The 23208-nt window shown below is 32.8% G+C and overlaps 1 protein-coding gene across 5 annotated transcripts in view; it reads left to right on the top strand.

Moving 5' to 3' along the window:
* The window catches only part of LOC126777862 (trehalase-like), a 65174-nt gene that overhangs the window by 24433 nt on the left and 17533 nt on the right, over nt 1-23208 (top strand). For all 5 annotated transcript variants that reach the window (XM_050501105.1, XM_050501106.1, XM_050501104.1 and 2 more), the window contains exons 2-7: nt 15860-16168; nt 18814-18951; nt 19577-19689; nt 20231-20386; nt 21155-21320; nt 22812-22964. In XM_050501105.1, coding sequence (XP_050357062.1) covers nt 16089-16168; nt 18814-18951; nt 19577-19689; nt 20231-20386; nt 21155-21320; nt 22812-22964 — 806 coding nt within the window. In that variant the 5' untranslated portion in view covers nt 15860-16088. The remainder of the gene's footprint in view (nt 1-15859; nt 16169-18813; nt 18952-19576; nt 19690-20230; nt 20387-21154; nt 21321-22811; nt 22965-23208) is intronic.

The raw sequence follows: 23208 nt of genomic DNA, 5'->3' as shown, positions 1-23208 counted from the left end.
CAACATCCACCGCTGTCAATACATGGATTCCGGACGCGGAGTAACATTAACTTTACATGAATTAATCTATCGCTAGTCATACTTGCTCTCACCATCTATTTTTACTAAGTAATCTAGAATAATGCGTATTTTACATCAATATCAGGTATCAAAGTTTATTTCATACAATGTTCAAGATTAGGTATTCAATTATGTCAGATGTCAGACGGAATTATGAATCTGTGCCAATAAAATCTTTGAATGTATTTAAAAAAAATTGATACTTGCATGTGAAATAATATATAGTTCAAGAGAAATAGATATATCTGGCTCTTTCTTATGACGTATAACTAAATTAAATTATGTATGATAACACCTAACATATTCACAATATCGTAATCGATATGTCTATCGATTGTATGTTAAATTGTTTTACTTTACAAGAAAAGGCGTTCGAAATTATTATTTTTATTTATATTTTTCAGTTTTAATTGTTTTTGTCTTTTTATATATTATTTATTATGTTTTATTAATTATGATTTATATGTATATTTTTTTTTTCGTAACAGCCTGTGAATGTCCCACTGCTGGGCTAAGAAAAAAAAAAGGGAGAGGAGGCCTATATGTATATATATTTGCTTAATTATATTTTAATTTTATAAAATTTAAAGTTCTTAATTTGAAAAAAATAATTTATTTTGAACTATCAACAGTCAATTTAGTTAGTGTTTTTTAAAATATATATATATATATATATATATATATATATATATATATATATATATATATATATATATATATTTGTTCTGAGGTAACCGATTATATATATATATATATATATATATATATTATATATATATATATATATATAATCGGTTACCTCAGCTCTATTTGCTTATGTACATACGACTTCATGTGTTTATATAAAATCTGTTTCATCAATTTGAATATCCAAATTAATTTGTCTGTTTTCTTTATCATCATCGTTCTTAATTTGGAATCTTGCTATTTGAGACAATTTGATATTATGTTGTTGTTACATGTTTATTTTATCTGTTTTTATCAAAGTCATTTTATTCTATTTTATTCTGATTAGTGTTGAAATTATTAAAAAAAAAAACAAACAAATTATGTAAAAAAATTGTACTTAAATTACAGTTTTTAATATATTTCCTATACATTTAATTTTGCTCTAATTTTATCCCTGTTTTATTAAAAAAAATTATACTTCAGATTTATCTGGTTAAAGCGAAGTGAAGCGGAAAATAACATGTTTGTTAAAATGGTTAGATCGATTTCACGACTTACATAAATAATTTGGGCTTAACACTGTGACATACCTAGTGAGCATTTAAAATATGTAACATTGTAATAGAGGAAGTTAAAACTCGGATTTATATCGAAAATAACCGAGTTGATACTATTGTCAAATATTTTTAATATATTATATTTTCAAAGAATTTCCACAGTTGTAGAGTCCGTGCATTTAACTTAATTGCATTTTTGAAGTCACAATGAATGAAGTTTTTTTTTTTTTAAATACATTAAAGCCTTTAATATATACAGATAAAAAATAGTTAAGTTAATGGTGGCCAGGATTTAGTATTTCCCCTTTGAATCGCAATGTCGATTCTCTGCCAGATCAACCATTTCAGTAGAGGTAATAAGACGAGGAAATCCGAGTAAAAATCAATGTACATTACATTACAGTAATTTATAATAGTATATCTGGATGCAGCATGGTTTCTCGGGGAACTTCAGTGATGAAACTTTACTATTAGGAGAATCTGATAACGATTGTTCTCATGTTTTTTACCAGCCAGCTGGTTGTAATTGATCACCACCGCCCATAGAAGATTTCTTAGATCACCGACATTGGTGATCTAAGAAATTTTAAACATGGACTGTTTTGCGTTAGAATATATGATGAGTGGGTGGTATCTGCTCAGACGTGCTTGCTCAAAGCTCTACCTCTTAGTGCAATTATATATTATTAAGATGAATGAGATCGTGTGTTACGAGTATGTTGTATAACCCGTGTCGACAGCGTATTGGCAATGATATGGCTGATGCCAACTGCCAATGACAAAGAACAGAAGTGACCTACCATCTGGTCTTCTAACAATCTTCCCGTCTCAAATTAAAATAAATAATTGCAACCACACGAACACTCATTGGATATTATAATAGAATATTGCGATTATATAAAAATTGACGCTATTAAACTCTTTCGAAACGTTTTTACAAAATACTAGCAAATCCTCCCCAATAACCCTCCGGTTCGTCATAAAAAAATCAACATTTGAATTTAGAAGGTCAAGGATTAAGTAACAAACGTCCAAACACACAAACTTTCGCATTTATAATATTAGTAAAGTATAAAATTATAGTATATATATATATACATAATATTACATTCAAGTATATATAACCCATACCATTCCGCAAATTGCTCTAATTCTAGCTAATTTTCCTCTTATTGTCGCCCACGGAGGTTCGTTCCCGACGGATGTTGCAGTATTTATAGAATGTTCGAGAAACAAATAAAAATACTGCTTGAAAATATTAAAAGGAATGTGAAATAATCTTTGACCTTAGAGACTTCAAGGTTAAACAGAACTATATGATATATCGAAATAATTAATTGCATATATTTTAGAATATATATAAGGCTTTAATCTAAATAAATGTTATTGTATTATAAGTTGTATAATAAAAAAATATAACATCATTCTAGAGTTGGTATTTCGGGCATTGACATCTTGGCACGTGATAGACTTGTGGCTGACATCTTTGTGCTAGTCCAGGGTTTTAGACTATTGGAAGTTATAAGAAATTAAAAAAATCTATCCATCATTTTTGGTTAGGCTTGGTAATTTTATAGTAGCCGAGATGGCCCAGTGGTTAGAACGCGTGAATCTTAACAGATGATCGTGGGTTCAAACCCGTGCAAGCACCACTGAATTTTGTGTTTAGAATTCGTCTCGTGCTTGACGGTGAGAAAAACATCGTGAGGAAACCTGCATGTGTCTAATTTCGTTGAAATTCTGCCACATGTATATATATATATATACATGTGGCATATATATATATATACATATATATATATATATATATATATATATATATATATATATATATGCCACATGTATATATATATATATACATGTGGCAGAATTTCTTTGTATATATATATATATATATATATATATATATATATATATATATATACAAAGAAATTCTATATAATTATATATATATATATATATATATATATATATATATATATGTATATATATATAAATATTATACTACCGTCTGTTTGTAGCCTTTCTTTAGCTTTACTGGTGGTAGGGCTTTGTGCAAGCTCGTCTAGGTAGGTACCACCCACTCATCAGATATTCTACCACAAAACAGCAATACTTGATATTGTTGTGTTCCGGTTTGAAGGGTGAGTGAGCCAGTGTAATTACAGACACAAGGGACATAAAATCTTAGTTCCCAAGGTTGGTGGCGCATTGGCTATAAGCGATGGTTGACATTTCTTACAATGCCAATGTCTAAGGGCGTTTGGTGATCACTTACCATCAGGTGGCCCATATGCTCGTCCACCTTCCTATTCTATAAAAAAAAAAACGCAACAGCAGCAAACGGATACAGTAATACACTGTATTTTAGGTATTTCACTCACAGTACACATATATATATTTAATAACTTCATTTATAACAGTTTTTTTAATATATAGACTAGCGCTTGACTGTTATCACACCTGATGGAAAGTGAAGATACAGTCTAAGGTGGAGTGGGCTTGCCTAGAAAACGAAGTTTGCCAAACGATCGTAAATTATCCCTATCTTTGCTGTGAATTATTTTTTATAAAACCTCAACCAAATTCAAATTATAAAACCTCGAGACGTATCGATTATGAAAGGGTCATGTTATGCATTCAATGATTGAAATATTTACGATCATAGTTTTTTTAATGATTTAAATATTAATTTAGTACCGTGTATTAATTTGTAACCGTGTTCGAAAACAGTTGTTATTTGATACTTTGAGGGGTTTCCAAGGGTCTGTGTGTGTAAGTTAACCGCTATCACTATCACAATATCCCTAACATAACTTATAAAATAAAATTGACTTTAAGGTCAAATCGTACTTACCTGACCTTAGGATATAACCTTAGTTATTTGGTACAAACACGGCCACTAGCAAATAACTTTATAGTACACTACCGGCATACTTACGATCAAAACGTCAGACTAGTATCTAAGTTACAATATACAATATTTATACATATATTTTAGGTAACTTTGAGAACGTAATTTGATTTTTATCTTGAAATATATTATATACGTTGAATAATTATGTACATACTGACGCAATATTTACTGCGATACACTTCAAGATATGTATGAAAATATATTGAATTACGTATAGTTGGAAAATTATCTTCAGTTAAATGACCATGCTTGTTCGTATTATTAATACAAATAAGAAAGTCGCGTCGTGTAAATTATTTTCAAAATATATAATGGGTGTTCAGACACCCATAGCTATTTTGTATGCATAAACTCGAAACTCACTGCAGAACTCGATCGTAAAATATCAGAAAATGATGTACGGAATTGACTTGGAGCGTGTCAAAATCGCTTATTACCTAATTACCTAGAAGCATTAAACTCGCTAATTGTATACGAACCGTTTGCACACACGCATGTCAATTACAATTTGTTTAAGTTTATCAACGGAGGCAATTTGAATGCTTTCCGGGAGCCTCTTGTTAAACCGTATACATTGCACCACAAAAGAGTTACTATGCAGTAATGCAGTTAACTATGCAGTATTGTCACAGAATAGAACTGCTGAAGAAAGATGATCACCAGATAATGTCTTTTTTACTATAAGAAATATAAACCAATAGTTCTTACTCCAGACTTGACACCGTACACTTTATCCGCGCTAAAAATATATGTCCCTTTCAGTTTTCTAAACCAATATCGTTGGAAAAAACCACAACAATCTTTGCTGCATAAATAAAGATAAAACTAACAAAATAATCCTTTCCCATATTTCAGGTATAAAAATCACACACGCGAACATTTCCTACACGTGATTCGAATTCATAAAACCAATTATATATTCAGGTTGTGTGACAACGTTATCCAAGACAACCAATCTTATAAACCCACATGACATGACTTTGGCCTTGAAACTAAGAGGCTCATCATAAACTTCAACCAATAAAAAAGCATCAGCTGAAGCAGTGCTACCTATAAAAATCAAAGTATACATTATTCAAGTAGACTATTTATATATTATTGAATCTAAAGCTACATATCCCTATATACGTATATATACGTATAAGAAATTATTTTCCATCGAATTACATAAGTATTTTTAATTAGTACAATTAATTTTATTTATCCTACATCCGCGTATGTATTTAATGTTTGCTTGTTTATTTTAATTACGTAAAAACGTCTAGACTAATTTACATTAAATTTAAATAGAAAATTAACAATCTGACTTAACAAATAGGTTTCTGAATTTGCTGACGAAAGCGATTCTTCTAACGCTTCATTTTAGTGCGTCTAACTCTTTTTACCACAGAAATGCGTATCATCGAAAATATCCAGTACCAGCACCCGTACGTAATTGACGTATTTAAGACACGTACGAAACGATTTGCTTCCTCGTTTCTGATACGCACCGAAAAGTTCTAGAATACGCTCCCGACCTCCGTTTTCCCCATCACCTACAATATGGGCACCTTCAAGTCAAGAGTGAATAGGCATCTTCTAGGCAAACGCGCTCCACCTTAGACTATCTGCTTCCATCAGGTGTGATAACAGTCAAGCGCTAACCTATATGTTTAAAAAAAAAAACGACGAAGCTTATAAAAATTTCAATATACCGTCCAATTAAAAACAACAATAAAATTCTCGAAACGAATCCATTAATTTTTCCATAGACAATAGGCTTACAAGCAATAGATATGCAAGTGACACGAGCTAGTTGGAAAAGTACTGACTTTAAGTACCTGTTGCTATTGACAATATTTTTCTCAAAAACATATTAATAATAGATGATATCGTAAAATATTTGTTGACGAATGAAGTTTAAATGAATGTCAAAAACAATTGAATTAACAAAAGCTGTAAGATGAAAACTTCTATTTCTTCTATTACTTTATAGTTCTTCTTCAATTTGATTAAAAGATGAAATTATAATTCAAATAGCTTTCGATTTTGTAAATGATCTTTAAAATTCGGCCCGTGTGTACTCGTCTTATCAAATTATTCATTTAACCCATTTTTGTAATCGTTAAGAAGCCTCGCATCGTCACAAATATACAACCTTTTTTCTCCTAACTTCAAAATATTGTTATATTATTAATATATGTGTAACTCTAAATACGTAATTTTTTTTATAGAATAGGAAGGTGGACGAGCATATGGGCCACCTGATGGTAAGTGGTCACCAAACGCCCTTAGACATTGGCATTGTAAGAAATGTCAACCATCGCTTATAGCCAATGCGCCACCAACCTTGGGAACTAAGATTTTATGTCCCTTGTGCCTGTAATTACACTGGCTCACTCACCCTTCAAACCGGAACACAACAATATCAAGTATTGCTGTTTTGCGGTAGAATATCTGATGAGTGGGTGGTACCTACCCAGACGAGCTTGCACAAAGCCCTACCACCAGTAAACATCCACATGACAACAATTAATGATAATTGTAATACTAAGTACTATTATGCAATCTATAGTTGCAATGCGTATTAGATGAAAACACGTGCTCTGCATTCATGCAATTATAATCAGTAATACTTAAGTATAGAAATCATAATCGCTTGCGTAAAATATAATGTTATTACATGTAACGTGATACCCGTTATGACGTTTGTAAAAAGTATGTCTTAGTATAAATAGCATTACGTTTTATTATATTTTAAATATAATTGATTGAAATAGGCTTTTATATTATTCATAAATTTGACGTGAAGGCAAACGTAAATCAGAAAGTAGAATATTGATATAGGGTTATCATCAAAAAAACCCGGGTAAGCACCACTGAATTCACACATATTTAATTTGTCTTATGCCCCGCTTTGAAAGGAATCAACGTGAGAACTACAGTGTCAGGTAAAATTGCCAAATGATCTACTAAACTGCATTGGGACAGCGTTGTGGAATTCCAAACCTCTCGTCCCCAAGTTGAGGTTTAATCCATAAATGGGACGTAATAGATTGTTACTAATTAGTTTCAAAATAGGCAGTATCCAAGAAGACAGGAATAAGAACTCTTAAATCATCATTAGACAAGATTAAGCAAAATAAACCCTAAAACCGAAGATATGACCTAATGTATATTCTTTTTGAATAAAGTGAAATGAATATGAAGCAAATGTAGCAACTATGTATGACGGGCCGGAGACGTGGTTGGTAGATACTTGCCTTTAACGCCGAAGATTGTGGGTTCGATTCCCACCCAGGACAGATATTTGTGTGCATGAACATGTCTGTTTGTCCTGAGTTGGGTGTAATTATCTATATAAGTATATATTTACAAAAGAAAAGTTGTAGATGTAGTAAATCAGTTGTCTGGTTTTCATAGTACAATCTCTGCTTAGTTTGAGATCATATGGCCTTGTGTGAATCATGTCTCAGGATATTATTAACTACCATAGGTTCCACAACTACCACCTTCTCATCAGATATTCTACCACTAAACAGCAATACTAGTATTGTTATGTTCCGGTTTGAAAGGTAAGTGAGCCGGTATAACAGGCACAAGGGACATAACGTCTTCGTTCCCAAGGTTGGTGGCGCATTGGCGATGTGAAGTTTGGTTAATATTTCTTACATAGCCAGTGTCTATGGGTGGTGGTGAGCACTTTAAGTCAGGTGGCCCATTTGCTCGTCCGCCTACTTTTTTTTCGAATATATATGTATATGATCGAATAAATGTTTGATATATTGTATATCTTCCAGGCGATTGCTTCATTCTCAAGTGCTACAAATGTACCACCTATCTTATAATATAATAAATAATACTTTGTAAATAAACATATAAATTCCTTTGTTTAAATTTAGCAACAGGTAATTTGTACATTTTTTTTTTACTGTATAATCGAACATTGTCCCAAAAATTTGGTACTTATTATGTAGTCGAGTAACTGGCTCACTAATTTTGTATTTATTCCTTGTATTAATGCTATATATATGTATAATGATTTCTGAAGAAACTTAATTTGTACGTTAATCGTTCTTAATGATTCTGAAAAATATTATGAACTTTATCGGAAAACGAAAAAGCTGTTGAAGTTGTATTTTGTAAAAAAATTACCCTAAATCACATTAAGCCTTGCTCATTACACAATTTATCGTTTTTTGTTTAAACATTGAACATCAGGTTGCTCATTGATGTTATTTTTAAGTTTTAAATTCTGTTCTGACAAGGCGGTGGGAGGTTTTGAGTGATTGCTCTAAATTGGCTCAGTCTTTTAAAATTTGTAAATCATTGAGTCAGTTTAAAAAAAATGAATTTTTTGATAAAAATTAGCTTATCGTAAAAAAACAATAATTATTAGGAGAAGGTCATCCCAAGGGCCATTCTCTCATGAAACGTAGCTTATGAATCACATAGGGTCATTGAACTGCAAGAACAATGTTGAACGTATCATAACCGTTCAATGGTATTAAACTATAATAACAGATTGAATATTTTATTATTATTTAGACTTGACAAGTATTTATTAATCCATATCACTATAACTATTAAAGATTAAAATATATATACTTATATAAAAACAACATTCATTAAATTAAGCTTAAAATATTTTGCTTTAAGAGTATTTAAGACAATGAGTTTATCCACAATAAATTTACATAATAAAAAATGACGAGTTCGTACTAAAAACTTTCTCTAAATGCCAAAACGTTAATAGAATCGTCTAAAACACCTGATGCTACAGGTCAAATGACTTAGATAAGCCTAAAGTTTATATATAGCTGAACAAATAGCCAGTCAGGAATATTTTACTTGATGCCAAACCCACTTGCCAAGTCTGTAATCGTAAACATCACGGTTTGATCTAAATCCATTCTTGTAGAGGACACTCCCTCAATTGCCCTCTGAAATATGTGTAACGAATAACACGAGTTATTCAACATTTTGGCATCTGAAAGTCCGTTAAAACAGATTTTATAGCTTATTTTTTATTGCTCACTAACGTTTGATGAAATGTTTTTTTTATAAAAAGCATATGGGCCACCTGATGGTAAGTGGTCACCAACGCCCATATACATTGGCATTGTAAGAAATGTTAACCATCGCTTACATCACCAATGCGCCACCAACCTTGGGAACTAAGATGCTATGTCCCTTGTGCCTGTAATTACGCTGGCTCACTCGCCCTAAACCGGAACACAACAATACCAAGTACTGCTGTTTTGTGGTAGAATGTCTGATGAGTGGGTGGTACCTACCCAGACTAGCTTGCACAAAGCTCTACCAGTAGAGTATGTGGAGAGAATTCAATTGTACATATTTAAATCGGGGTTTTTATATCAATATATTATATACTAAAATCTTCTCCGAAATGTGTTACATATTATGGTATAAGTTTTATGTAAATTGGTTCAGTAGATTTTTCAGTTATTGCATATAGGCATTGCAAAAAAAATGTCTCCTCGTTTATTTATAAATTGTCATACTTCTCCAGACATACCCAATTTATCAATAAAATTTCACAAAATTAATTAAATTACATTGTATTTTAGTGTCCTCTTAATCAACTGGTCCGTGGCTTCCCGGTTCTTCTCTATTCAAATTGCATTCTGAACCGGTGGTAGTATATTTATATAACTGATATTATATTATTTTAACATGACTAACCTAAAGTCGTTATAAGAGTCAAATTAAATGAAGTACAACTGCGTGTATTAGTCTAACTTCGTTGGTTAAAGCATTATTCACGGGTGGCTGCGCAGATATAGTTTTAGTTACAAAAATGGACTATACGAGCAGCATCTTATACTTGAGATGCGGATACAAATATTGCGTGGTAACAATTTCGTAAATGGTCACTTACCGTTGTTTCTACTTCACATTCGCGAATGTCTCGGTAAGCTTAACTTCAACCCGGTCAATTTAGATTGCGCGGTTGCTGGAATTTACGATGCTAATTTAGTAATTTCTTTACTTTCTGCAATGAACCAAATTATGTGTTTCATAATTGTCACTATTCCAAAATATGTTGTAGCCATCCATAGATGGCATTCAAAGATCATCCGATATTGATACAATTTTAGTCCTTGACGTCATCACACCTGGGGGTGTGCCGATTGGAAGAAAGCCGAGCGCGTGCATCGCACCCTGTGCGCAAATCAGTGGGTGTATCACGTGATTTGGTTTATAATTCGTTTACGTCTTTTATATTGTTTTAATCTTGTTTATTACAAATTAATCTAGTTAACCCGACTCTCGAGCCATATTTTAAGAGATAGTTATTACTGACTCCCTTTTATTATTTCGATGTTATCTTTATAAAACCATAATGGAAGATTTTTTTTTACTATTTATAGGCCAGCGTTTGACCGTTGACTTGCCTGATGTTAAGCATCGACACGGTCTAAGATGTAGCACGCTTGCCTAGATCTCCAACATAGGTGTTTATCTTATTTTCCCAAATATTAAACCTAAAAATAAAGCAAGCCAACATGCAAAGGACGGTTGACCTTCAAAATTATTGAGACGTCAAGAGGCCTAAATTTTTCTAATACGTCATTTAAAAAGCTAACAATTCTGTTGTAAGAATAATTAATTTATGATATAAGACTGTACGCAATAAACTCAATATTATGAATATTTAAAAAAAATGTTGGTTTCATTAATTGGCCCAATATTCGAAATGATAAGACTGGCCAAGGCTGGCCAAAGGTAAACCGTAATCTTCCAATTGATACAGCGCAGTCAATTGGCCGTAAATCAAGCGACGGAAGCCCACACTTTGTTGTTCCGTGTTTGCTTGTCTTATTGTCGCTGAAAAGTCGATTTTCAAACAAATACCGTTAAACGTTATACGATACAACACTATAATTTATCATGATTATATTTTTCGTTTATTTATGATCTGGGTGTTTATTTGTATTTAAAATTTTAATTTTGTTCGAGATTTTCAAAAAAAAGAATGTTTTGTATGCGGGATGTATCTAATGTTACTGATGAATGTGGATACTACATAAAGGCTTTTTTGCTTATAAATTTGCTTATAAAACATAATAAGCAATTTGACATTCAAGTTTTGAATATTAAATAATGTACTCTCAAATCATTTTAATTGCTTGCTTAGGTTGCTTTGTGCTAATATTTCTAAGCAGAACCTAACTTTTTTTTATTCAATTAATATTTGGAAAAAACGAACAATGTCAGACGCTAAAACTTTGACTCATCCAAAAACTTGATTAACAAGCATGCTAGTTGGAAGTAGTATTTTATGGTCGCTTTAATACTGTTAACTCAAAAAATATTTAAATATCTTTACAGCTTAGGGTTGACAAATAAGGGTTGTTTTAAAAAAGCATTAGATAAGATGAAATTTTAAACATGTATTAATATGTGCGTTCTATTTAATTCTAATTTATAGTGTGTCGTAGTTTCCCTTGCAGCATTTACATTTCTGTTTCTAAAATCCTAAAATTTTAATTGGCATAGATAGACAAATTTAATTACATTTCAAATATAATATTTATATTTTTAAGTATAAATATTTTTTTCATAACTACCTACTCTTACCCGTTTTCGAACGGGTAGAATAAAGATATACACCAAAATGTTTATATTGAAGACACAAACATTTGATTTTAAAAACAAAAATATATTTTTGGACAAGAACATTCGCTGTCGTACGCAGAAAAACTGACTAAAGTTTCATCACAATCAGATGAATGGTTTAGGAGTACATAAAGGACAAACAGACAAAAAATCAAATTAAATTATTTTTTTATTACAAGCAAATTCGTGTCTAGCTTAATAATACATATGATATGAGTTAAAGCTTAATTATGAGTGCTATCTAAATAACTTACATAACTCGTTGCAAAGATTAGCCATGTTGCAAAATGAAAATGTTGTTGGTACAACATGTATTTGCATCCTGATGATTGAACATCATCGCAATTTATTCTTCTCGAAATACTGACCCCCTAAACAGCAGATAATTACCGGATTAGATAATCGATTGCTAATAATAGATTTTCGAAAGTGGATGTCTGATAATGAAAGATTGTTGACTAATGATAATAACAATGGATTTATGATGTCAAAAATACAAGTTATTTAGTAGTAGTATTCTTGTTGATATTAAATCAACACATACAAATTTATTTTTTTAAACGGACGCATTTACGGAGATCATTATTCTATATAAAAAAACGCAGTAACGATAAATTGAAATAAATAAAACCAAATTGAAACAGATTCAGTGTCAAATGACGCTGGACTATTTATATTAATTTAAACTGTGACGTAGGTAACATGTGAAGAGGCGTCAATGATAATGTTAGGACATGTAGTAGATTGTTTGTTATGTAATTACTCTATCTCTTATTGCAGCCAAGACTTTGTGTTGGGGATTTTATTCGGATAATTTGGATTCGGATTATTAAGTCGGGATGATAAAAAAATATTTCTAATAATTTGCCAAGAAATTCTCAGTAGCAGCCTGGAGTCTGGAAATTGGAAGTAAGAACACTCCCGTGCCTCGGAACCAACGGCTTTACGTGCTTTCCAAGCCACTGCCGTGAGCACTTACTTCAAATTTCCAGGCTTTTAGTGAGAATTTTCAATAGTAACCTCAATAACTTTTTCTTAGCCTGACCTGGGGTTTAAACTCAGGACTTCGGCATCTACGGCTCTATATCTATCCACTAGACCAACGAGGCAGTCAGTCATCTAATTATGAGAGTGAACTACAGAGATTAAAAGATCTGCGCAGAAAGACATTGTCAACGTACGCTGGCCCCGTTGACAATGACATCTGTAAAAAAACATTTCATCTTAAGTAACGTCACTATTCCCGTTAATTCTATATCCCAAAAATAGCAACGTAATTTTAAAAGAGGCCGAGGTGATTGAGCCTATATGAGCCTAGGGGTCTTTGAAGTGTGTATCAATTTTGTCCCCCATTGGCTGTCGTACGACATTTAACAGCCAATGAGTTGGAACATTGGAGTCGCACGATTGTTAATACCCCTGTATATAACGCGATAGCTACCCGCTTCGCATTCGCACGGCTGCTAAAGTCAATTGATCCATTCGCCAATACCACGTCATTCTACAATGCTAATACAATGGGATGCATGAAGTCATTAGAATTATAATACGAGTAACAGCTCACCGCGCGTTTTACCCGCGTTTAACGATGCTGCTCTGTTGTATATAGCGTGATAGCGTTTATAACCTTTATCATCTCTTATAAATAAATAAGCTGTCAAACGATACGGTGCTTTGAAATCGGACTGGTAGATTTTAGATAAGTGCATTAAAATAAACAAATGATCTCTTTAACTTTAAATCATTTCTGTGATTTTTCAATAAAAAATAGGTTTCAAAACAGTTGAAAATCCTATCAATAGCTGACAGAAATATATTACGATGCAAAATGTAACACAGACTAAGCTAATTATATATTTAGAATACAATAACATCATGTTACAATATGTGGCATTGTTTTCCGCTTATGAGACAAAAATCTCTACTAATATTATAAATGCAAAGTCACTCTGTTTGTTTGTCTCTCTGCCTGTTACACGTTTGTGGGTAAACTACTGAACTGATTTTGATAAAATTCGGTATGAAACAATAGTCGCTAATTTATGTCACAGTATTATATACATTTTCAAATTCCCTTACTACCCTTACTTAGGGTACTACCCTACTGTGTAAAAAGAACCCGTTTGCAAATTTTCATGGTGCCCCAGTAGTTTGGCCTGTGCGTTGATATGCCAGACAGTCAGTCATTATTTAATATATAGATTAATGAATTTGTTTTGTTATTACATATTTGGATAAATTAAATCATTATTATTACTAACATACCCAAGCTCTACTAAATATCATATATATTTAATATTTTTAACCATGAATTTCTTTGGTTGGGTTAAATTATATTTGTTAAATTAAATACTTCGATTATAACTATTGTTGGTCAGATATAATTATATAATTCTTACGATAGGTTAAATTAACTGTAATCATTAAGTACCTACAGTTTTATATCTTAAACTTTATTTCTAACTCTACAAAAAAAAGATTGGTTTCAACATCAGTTTTCCTTATGGAAACTACTATGTATTATTTTCATCCTTCAAACCGGAACACAACAGTACTAAATATTGCTGTAGAATATAATATGATGACGTTTCAACAACCCAGACGGACTTACATCACCAAGTGAATTTATGCGACGTTTTCTACACACTAAAGTGCCACGTGTAAAACTTAGTTTCGAAATATAACTCCTAAAGTCAAGTACATATAAATTATAAGCGAAAGTAGGTAAATTTCCACAATTAAAACTCGAGATTTTGGAATAAAAAGACGTGTGTTCTAATATGAAGTGTAAAGGCACCATAATTGAATTTGTATCATTTTATTAATACTTCAAAGCATGAGGTGATGAATTAGTACTACAATATCAAACATCGTAATAATTGTATGAATCACATCATAGGATATTTGGCGCGAAACAAATGTATGGTATTGATTCGCGCCAAAATTCGTACCACAGACAATTACGTAAATTAGACAGAGCAAGTAAAAATTAGCCACTATTTAACTATAATGATAGTTCATTAATTATTTAAGGACAGACGAAATACAACATTTCCAAGATTGGTGGCGCGTTGGCTATGTAATATATATGTATATATATATATATATATATATAGAATAGGAAGGCTGACGAGCACATAGGCCACCTGATGCTATGTGGTCACCAACGCCCATAGACATTGGCATTGTAAGAAATGTTAACCATCGCTTACATTACCAATGCGCCACCAAACTTGGGAACTAAGATGTTATGTCCCTTGTGCCTGTAATTACACTGGCTCACTCACCCTTCAAACCGGAACATAACTATACCAAGTACTGCTGTTTTGCGGTAGAATATCTGATGAGTGGGTGGTACCTACCCAGACGAGCTTGCACAAAGCTCTACCACCAGTAATAGCGGTTAATATTTCTAACGGTGCCGATCGAGGGCAGTAGTGACCACTCATGGGGCCTACCTACCTATCTATAATATAAAAGGACGGGGAAAATAAATCAAAAGATAAACAGTAGACATCTCTAAACATAGTGTATTTATCTAAGAATAATATTGTGTATATTATATAGCAGGTAAATTTATCTCAAGTGTCATGTCCAATAACGTATAAGAATCGATTCCATCATTCATGACTTAAAAATCTAGTATTCCTTTTTCAAAATGTAAGATTCGAGTTCATCGAACTAATCAATGTAATAATACGAAACTAATCTGTTTGTTATCTTGTTCTAGTATATAACATATGTACTGGGACCTGAATATAGGCAAAGTTATATAAAATACGGCAGCGATTATATTTTATATTTTTAATTTTAATTGATTTGTATTCCAGATTGTAATTATTGTTTTTTTTTTTCTCTACGTACTACTATTTTTGTACTAATTTTAAGTAGCAACCATAATAAACGTTCTGGAATTAATTGATTTATTTAATATTACACTATACTGTTTGTTTAAATAAAAATAAAATAAAATATCATTAGACTTTCGTTCGTATAATAATAATAATAAATAATAAATATTTATTTGTTTCAGAATCCGGCACAAATGTGCGCCTAACGAAGCCTACCAACCACGAAAATACCGCCCAGAATGACCTACCTACCCTTCAGAAGCAAGCCCTTCAAAATCCTTTGCAATTACCTAAACACGTAAACACGTAATAAACCAAAGTGACACAAAACTATTAATTATAATACAATAGTTCCTTTATTTATTCAAATATAGTTATATTAGTTCTAAGTAGCTAAGTGCCATATTGACAATGATTGTGTTAAGTGTACTCTTAGTTATGTTGAAAGTGGTGGCGGGGGATAGGAGTCACTTGCCCCCTACGTGTGAGAGGTGAGTTATTAAACAATACGAAAATTTAACAAATACTTTATTTGAATTTGAAAAATTTAACAAATAAGCCGAGATCTTAGCCGAAGCCTAGTGGTTAGAACGCGTGAATCTTAACCGACGACCGTGGGTTCAAACCCGGGCAAGTACCACTGATGTTTCATGTGCTTAATTTGTGATTATAATTCATCTCGTGCTTGACGATGAAGGAAAACATCGTGAGGATGCATGTGTCTAATTTCATTGAAATTATGCCACATGTGTATTCTACCAACCTGCATTGGAGTAGCGTGGTGGAATAAGCTCCAAACTTTTTCCTCAAAAGGGAGAGGAGGCCTTAGCCCCGAAATGGGACATTCACAGGCTGTTACTGTTATATGAATACAAACGACGGTAATGACAAATAAGTAAATATGTTAATCAGTCTTAAAAAACGCAAGTGTGTAAAAAAAAAAGTCAGCTATTGTGTTACGGATTTAATGCTTTATAATGTATCTTCCTTACTTATATTATAAATGCAAAAGTGAGTTTGGTTGTTTATTTGTTTGTTACGTTTTCACGTGTAAACTACTCAACGATCATCATTTAATTCTCCCCCTCACACGCGAGCGAAATCGCGGGCGAGAACTAGTATTTATATAAAAGATATAAATTTTTTAATTTATCAATATTAAAAAACGCATTTCTGTCAAGGTGAATTAAAAGTGCATTTCGTTATTTGCTATCACATAATAAATTACATTACATTGATTTTTTTTGGTGATTGTAACTGTATTTCATGTCCTTGATTTAATATTAATACTAGCTGCTCAATTCGCAGCTGTAAGAGAGTAATTGGCTTCGAAGTGTTTATGAACTCATATCAGTCACCGTAAATATTCCAATGTTGGAAAGTCTCTTCAACCGTTAATGAAACGATTTTGACTTATTGTTTCGTAAATATCTGGCAGAATGACAAATTCACTAATCTGCGATGAAGCGTGGTGGAATAAACTTGCTTCTTAAACGGAGAGGCTCGCCCAGTCGTGGGACGTTTAATGGCTGTTACTTTTTACTTTTTTGATTTACGTCTACTTACCACCAGTATAAATTAACGTATGTTTAACAGTTAAATGTTAAAAATTTACTACGAGATGGTCCGAGCTGTTTTACACTAGTCTACTACAGAGGGATCAGGTGATAGGTATAAAAAACTTGGGGTTCAAGAAGCTTCATATCAAATTTTATTAAAATCGATTCCATAGTTTAGCCGTAGGAAACAGACAGAGATATTTTCGCATTTACAATGTTAGTATATACATATATAGTCTACAAAGTTTTTTTTTCTAATCGCCCAGGTAGACGTAAGCAAGCGTGTTTAAACTTTCAGCTTTATTATATTAGTTACATATAATACGTAATAACGGATGTAATTTCTTTATATTATGTAAAATAGCATGAATGCAAAATTGTAGATAATAAAAATGCTTTATTTAAAAACAAAGCTGAATGCAGTTGAGATTAAACCGGAAGGCACGTGGCCTTGTCCGTTTGTATGTCGTAATAATGGCTCCGATTAAATCATAATACGAATTAATACGTACGGTAATGATATTTTTACAACACAGGTATCGTCACCATAGTAAGATGAAATAAAATATTTACATAGTCATTACGCCATCTCGTATACAATTATTCTCAAACAAATTTAAATTATAATATCCAATGCAAATCATAAAATAGGAAACAGTCCTGTATTTTAAAAACAACAGTTGATACAATTATAATGCTTATTACAATGGGGCCAAAGATTATAATAGGTTGCATATATTATATATTTCTGACATCCTAGCCAACATGTGATCCACGTATTGGAATCCAGATAAAACCGGTTATGACTAAGCTGTGAAGCGCTTGCATACTATCGCCGTCTAGATTTCATAATAAAATAGACAAGGTGTATGGTAAGACACATAATAAAGGAAATTTAAAAAAAAACATAACGAAATATATTTCCTCTTTTGTAAATTAGTTAAAAAAATAATTCAAAACTCTTAAATTTAATAAAAAAAGATAATAACGTTTGATGATCATTTACAATGAGAGATTTATGGGAAAACGTATACCTATTATAATTTCAATGTAATAAAGATAACTTTGAATTTCAATTCAGGTGACATTATTGGTCGAGATAATGTATGATGTGATTTTTTAAAAATGGCGTTTTAAATGTCGGCATCAATCGAAATTTGAAATAAAATTAAAGTGTATATAAGTAGTTAAGTAAAATAGTGTATCAAATAAAGGCAAATTGCATGGAATATGTATATCTAAGGTTGTCTAGCTTTGCTTATACTGTCATTGGAATATATAGAAAAGTCAATATTTCGACTACACACAGCTCATTTGTTTCCCAATCTAAGCATTAATATCATAAGAGAGCTATTCCCTAGAAATGGTATTTATTTAATTTATAAGATAAATAAATGCAATAATAAAAACATGGGCACAATGAATGATACATTTATATCTTTTACTTCGTTAAACCTTTATTGCATGAGGATAGTTTTATTGAAACGTTACATAAATTATGCTGCACTCGAATTCGAAGTTGAAATTAAACTATAAAATATATATAGATGTATAAGCGAAGTCTTTTCTTTTTTCAGTACGATATTCTGTCATGGCCCCCTTCTAGACACGGTCCAGATGGCCGGCCTGTACAAAGACTCCAAGACTTTTGTAGACATGAAGATGAAGCTATCACCCAACATCACATTGGAACACTTCAACCAGATGATGACCAGGTAATCACTTGGCTCCACTAATATTAACTAGTAAATTAGTCGTTTTGATGAATCACTGCTGGTCGACTGTGAAAATTTTGTCCAGAAGAGCAATGCAAAACTACATGGCCTATTAATTCCTTTATAAAACTAGATGGCCTAGTGGTTAGAACGCGTGAATCTTAACCGATGATCCTGGGTTCAAACCCGGGCAAGCACCACTGAATTTTCATGTGCTTAATTTGTGTTTATAGTTCATCTCGTGCTTGACAGTGAAGCAAACCTGATTGTGTCTAATTTCACTGAAATTCTGCCACATGTGTATTCCACTAACCCGCATTGAAGCAGCGTGGTGGAATTAGCTCTAAAAACCTTCTCCTCAAAAAGGAGAGGAGGCATTAGCCTAGCAGTGTGACATTTACAGGCTGTTACTTACTTCTAATTAATTCCTTTAATGCGTATGTTTCCTAATGATGACTTCCATCAACTTTGAAGAAAATTAACTACGCGATTACACGAAGGAATGACACTTGATCGCGATCCATATATTCAATTCACAATGAAATCGATGTATTAACGTTGTATCATTTGAAAGCTTGTTATTTTTATAAAAGTATGTTTATTATATAATACGTTCTTTATCCAGGACAGGTTCAAGGCCAACGAAGGCTGACGTCCAGGAGTTTATTAATCAAAATTTCGACCCTGAAGGTTCTGAATTCGAAGAATGGCGACCGACGGATTGGAAAGAGAATCCCGGTAAGGTGGTCGACGATCATATCATTTTGCTCTGTTCTCAATCCATACAAAAAAATTGAACTAATAAATTTTGGAAAATTTGGTATTTTCAAAAAGTTCCTTAAAGTAAAGTACAACCACGGCAGCCAACCTTAAGGACTGGCCAGCTATCGAGTAAACAAGTGTACACAAGCATAGGTGCATTCTCTATTACCTCTCTCTCTCTCTCATAATCCGATGGGACGGAAATCCGTCACGATTGGTGACATAATTGGCGCTGGACCAACGGCTTTATGTTTGCGCACACGCTTATGTACTAAGAAATCGGCTACGTATAATCTGTTGTCTTTATTAAGAATGGCCGCCGTGATTAAAATTTCTCAAGAGGATAATACCATTATTAGTTTTCTGTTAATCATTTTACAATACTCAAATCACATCTTAACGTGACCTCTTGAATTCAAACATTTTTGTATATTCAAATAAATTTTTATGTGACATTATCAAATGTGACCTTTTCTTAAGTTAGATTCGAGTTCATGTAATATTTTGTATTCCACAGCATTTCTTCAACGGATCAAGGACCCTCTCTTCCACCAATGGGCATCAGACTTAAACAGGCTTTGGTTACAACTCGGCAGAAAGATGAAGGATGAGGTCAAACAGAACCAAGAACTGTACTCTATTATATATGTAGATAATCCTGTGATTGTGCCCGGTGAGTTTTTTTTAATATTAGAGGTACACGGACGACAATGTGTCACCTGATATTAAGTGATCACCACCCCCCATAGACATTGGTGATGTAAGAAGTATAACCCTTCCTTCGTTTCCGTTTAAACCGGAACGCAACAATACTAACTACTACTGCTTAGCGGTAGAATATCTGATGAATGGGTGGTACCTATACAGACGGGCTTGCACATGCAGAGCCCTACCACCTAGAAGTATAGTATATTCATCTCATAAAAGTAAATGCTTTTTAACTAATTTCATCCAAACTATGGAGCTGAAGTTATCAATCATTGTTGCTACTTGTACACAGACAGACAAAAATCAAAGATTAACGAAAGTTATTTAATTAATATTTATTGTTAACTGCCTCGTTGGTCTAGTGGCTTGATGTAAGGGCGCAGACCCGGAGGTCCTGAGTTCAATTCCCAGGTCGGGCCAATAAAGTTATTGGATTTTTCTGTCAGAAAATTCTCAGTAGCAGCCCGGAGTCTGGAAGTTGGAAGTGTGTACACTCCCGTGCCTCTGAAAGCACGTAAAGATGTTGGTCCTGCGCCTGAACTTTTTCCGTTCGTATCAGATTGCCATCCCATCGGATTATGAGACCTAGGGAAATGAGAGTGCACCTGTGTTTGCGCACACTTTTGTGCACTATAATATCTCCTGCGTAGTTGGCTAATCTCTCTTGAGATTGGCAAACGTGGCCGAAATCGGTCTGGAGGACATTATTATTATTATTGTATTTGTATTTCAGGTGGTCGATTCCGTGAATTCTACTACTGGGATTCGTATTGGATCATCAAGGGCCTCTTGTTATCAGAAATGCGCACCACAGCTAGAGGGATGGTCGTTAACTTTTTGAACATAGTTGACCGATTCGGCTTCATACCCAATGGAGGAAGAATTTATTATTTAATGAGGTTAGAAAATTTATAATAAGTGTGTGTTCATTTTATAACCATTTATAAAGCAAAGTAACAGTCTGTTACTATCCTACTATTGGGTAACGCCTCCTCTCCTTTAAAGGAAATAATATTTGCAGCTTATTCCACCATGCTGCTCTAAATTGGTAGATAATCATGTGGGTGGCTTTCAACCAATACATGGAAATCAGCACACGGTATTTTCTGGCATAGTTTTTTTATATTAAAAATAGCTAGACAGACAAATGGACATGGTCACCACTACCCGTAGACATTGGCTCTGTAAGAAACATTAATCATGCCGTACATCGCCAATGCGCTAACCACCTTGGGAACAAAGATAGTAAGTCCGTTGCGTATATATAAAAAAACAGCGTACTTGCACTTCTGACCATTGACTGGAATTAAGATAATGTTTCTAAATTTAGCACCTGGTATGGTTCTTAGTTCGAGTGAAGTTAATAATACATGACAATTAGGGGTCTGCGTGGAAGTGTCACCTCATTATCTTTGCGTTACTTCATTACATATTCGACAATACATTTTGACTTCAGAGCTTACAGTACTGGCATTTTTTTATAGGAAGGCGGACGGGGCACTTGATGGTAAGTGGTCACCAACGCCCATAGACATTGGCATTGTAAGAAATGTTAACCACCGCTCACATTACCAATACGCGATCAACCTTGGGAACTAAGATGTTATGTCCCTCGTGCCTCGAATTACACGGGCTCACTCATCCTTCTAACCGGAACACAACAATACCAAGTACTGCTGTTTTGCGGTAGAATATCTGATGAGTGGGTGGTACCTACCCAGACAAGCTTGCACAAAGCTCTACCACCAGTATTTTTATGATACGTCTAACGCACAATTATGTTTATTTTTGTAACTGTAGTTATACATCGTACAATCAAAGTATATTTCGGGGCGTACAAGACATATTATATTTGCTTAAAATAACAAAGAAAGCATCGCAACGCATGGTTATTTACTTACTTAATATGATATAAAAGCATATAAGTAAGCACTTCATATATATTTTTTATTTCACATATAATAATAATAATTTATTTATTCAAGTAATAAGACTCGTATACAAAATTATAAAAAGAAAACGGTTTTAACTAAACAAACAAAAAAAAAATACTACTTATATAATTTACTGGTCCAGCTAAAATTTTACAACAGCGGTTTATAAATATACAGTCTAGACTGTTAGCAATCATTTTTAGAATTTTGTTGGAGCGGGCCATAATAAATTGATGTTTTATTTTACATGACGTAACCATTTAATATAATAATAATAAAATCATTTATTTCGACCAAACAGGGATCATAAATATAAATTAAATCGTAAAAAGACAAAAATTACAATAATAAAAATTTAAATAAATCAAATCAATTCAAATTGACACTAATCAAAGTATCAATAACATTAAATATATAATGTTGCTATTTTTATTAAGTTATATTTGTTTTTTGCAGATCTCAACCACCTCTCCTAATTCCCATGGTGAAATTAATAATGGATGATTTTGGTGATATTGACTTTTTGAGACAACACATTGAAACATTGGACCGCGAATACGACTTCTGGGTGAAGAACCATACCATTGATGTGGATTACGATGGACAGAAGTAAGTACAAATGAGAAATGTATACTTTAGAGAAGATTTAAATCAAGCAAACACCAGTGTGTTCTCTTGTTTGTTTGAAAAAAAACATGCATGTAGCGAATGAAAACCACCACAAATAATGAAATACACCAACATGCTGTAGATCCACGCGATTTCGTGGAATATCCTCCCGATCTCCGTTTTCCACCTTAAGTACCCTTAAGTCAAGAGTGAATAGGCATCTTCTAGGCAAGCGTGCTCCACC

Source organism: Nymphalis io, chromosome 24 (assembly GCF_905147045.1).
Source record: "Nymphalis io chromosome 24, ilAglIoxx1.1, whole genome shotgun sequence".
NCBI classification, from domain to species: domain Eukaryota; kingdom Metazoa; phylum Arthropoda; class Insecta; order Lepidoptera; family Nymphalidae; genus Nymphalis; species Nymphalis io.
The sequence above is the reverse complement of the archived record's forward strand: the minus strand, read 5'-3'. Positions and strand labels throughout refer to the sequence as shown.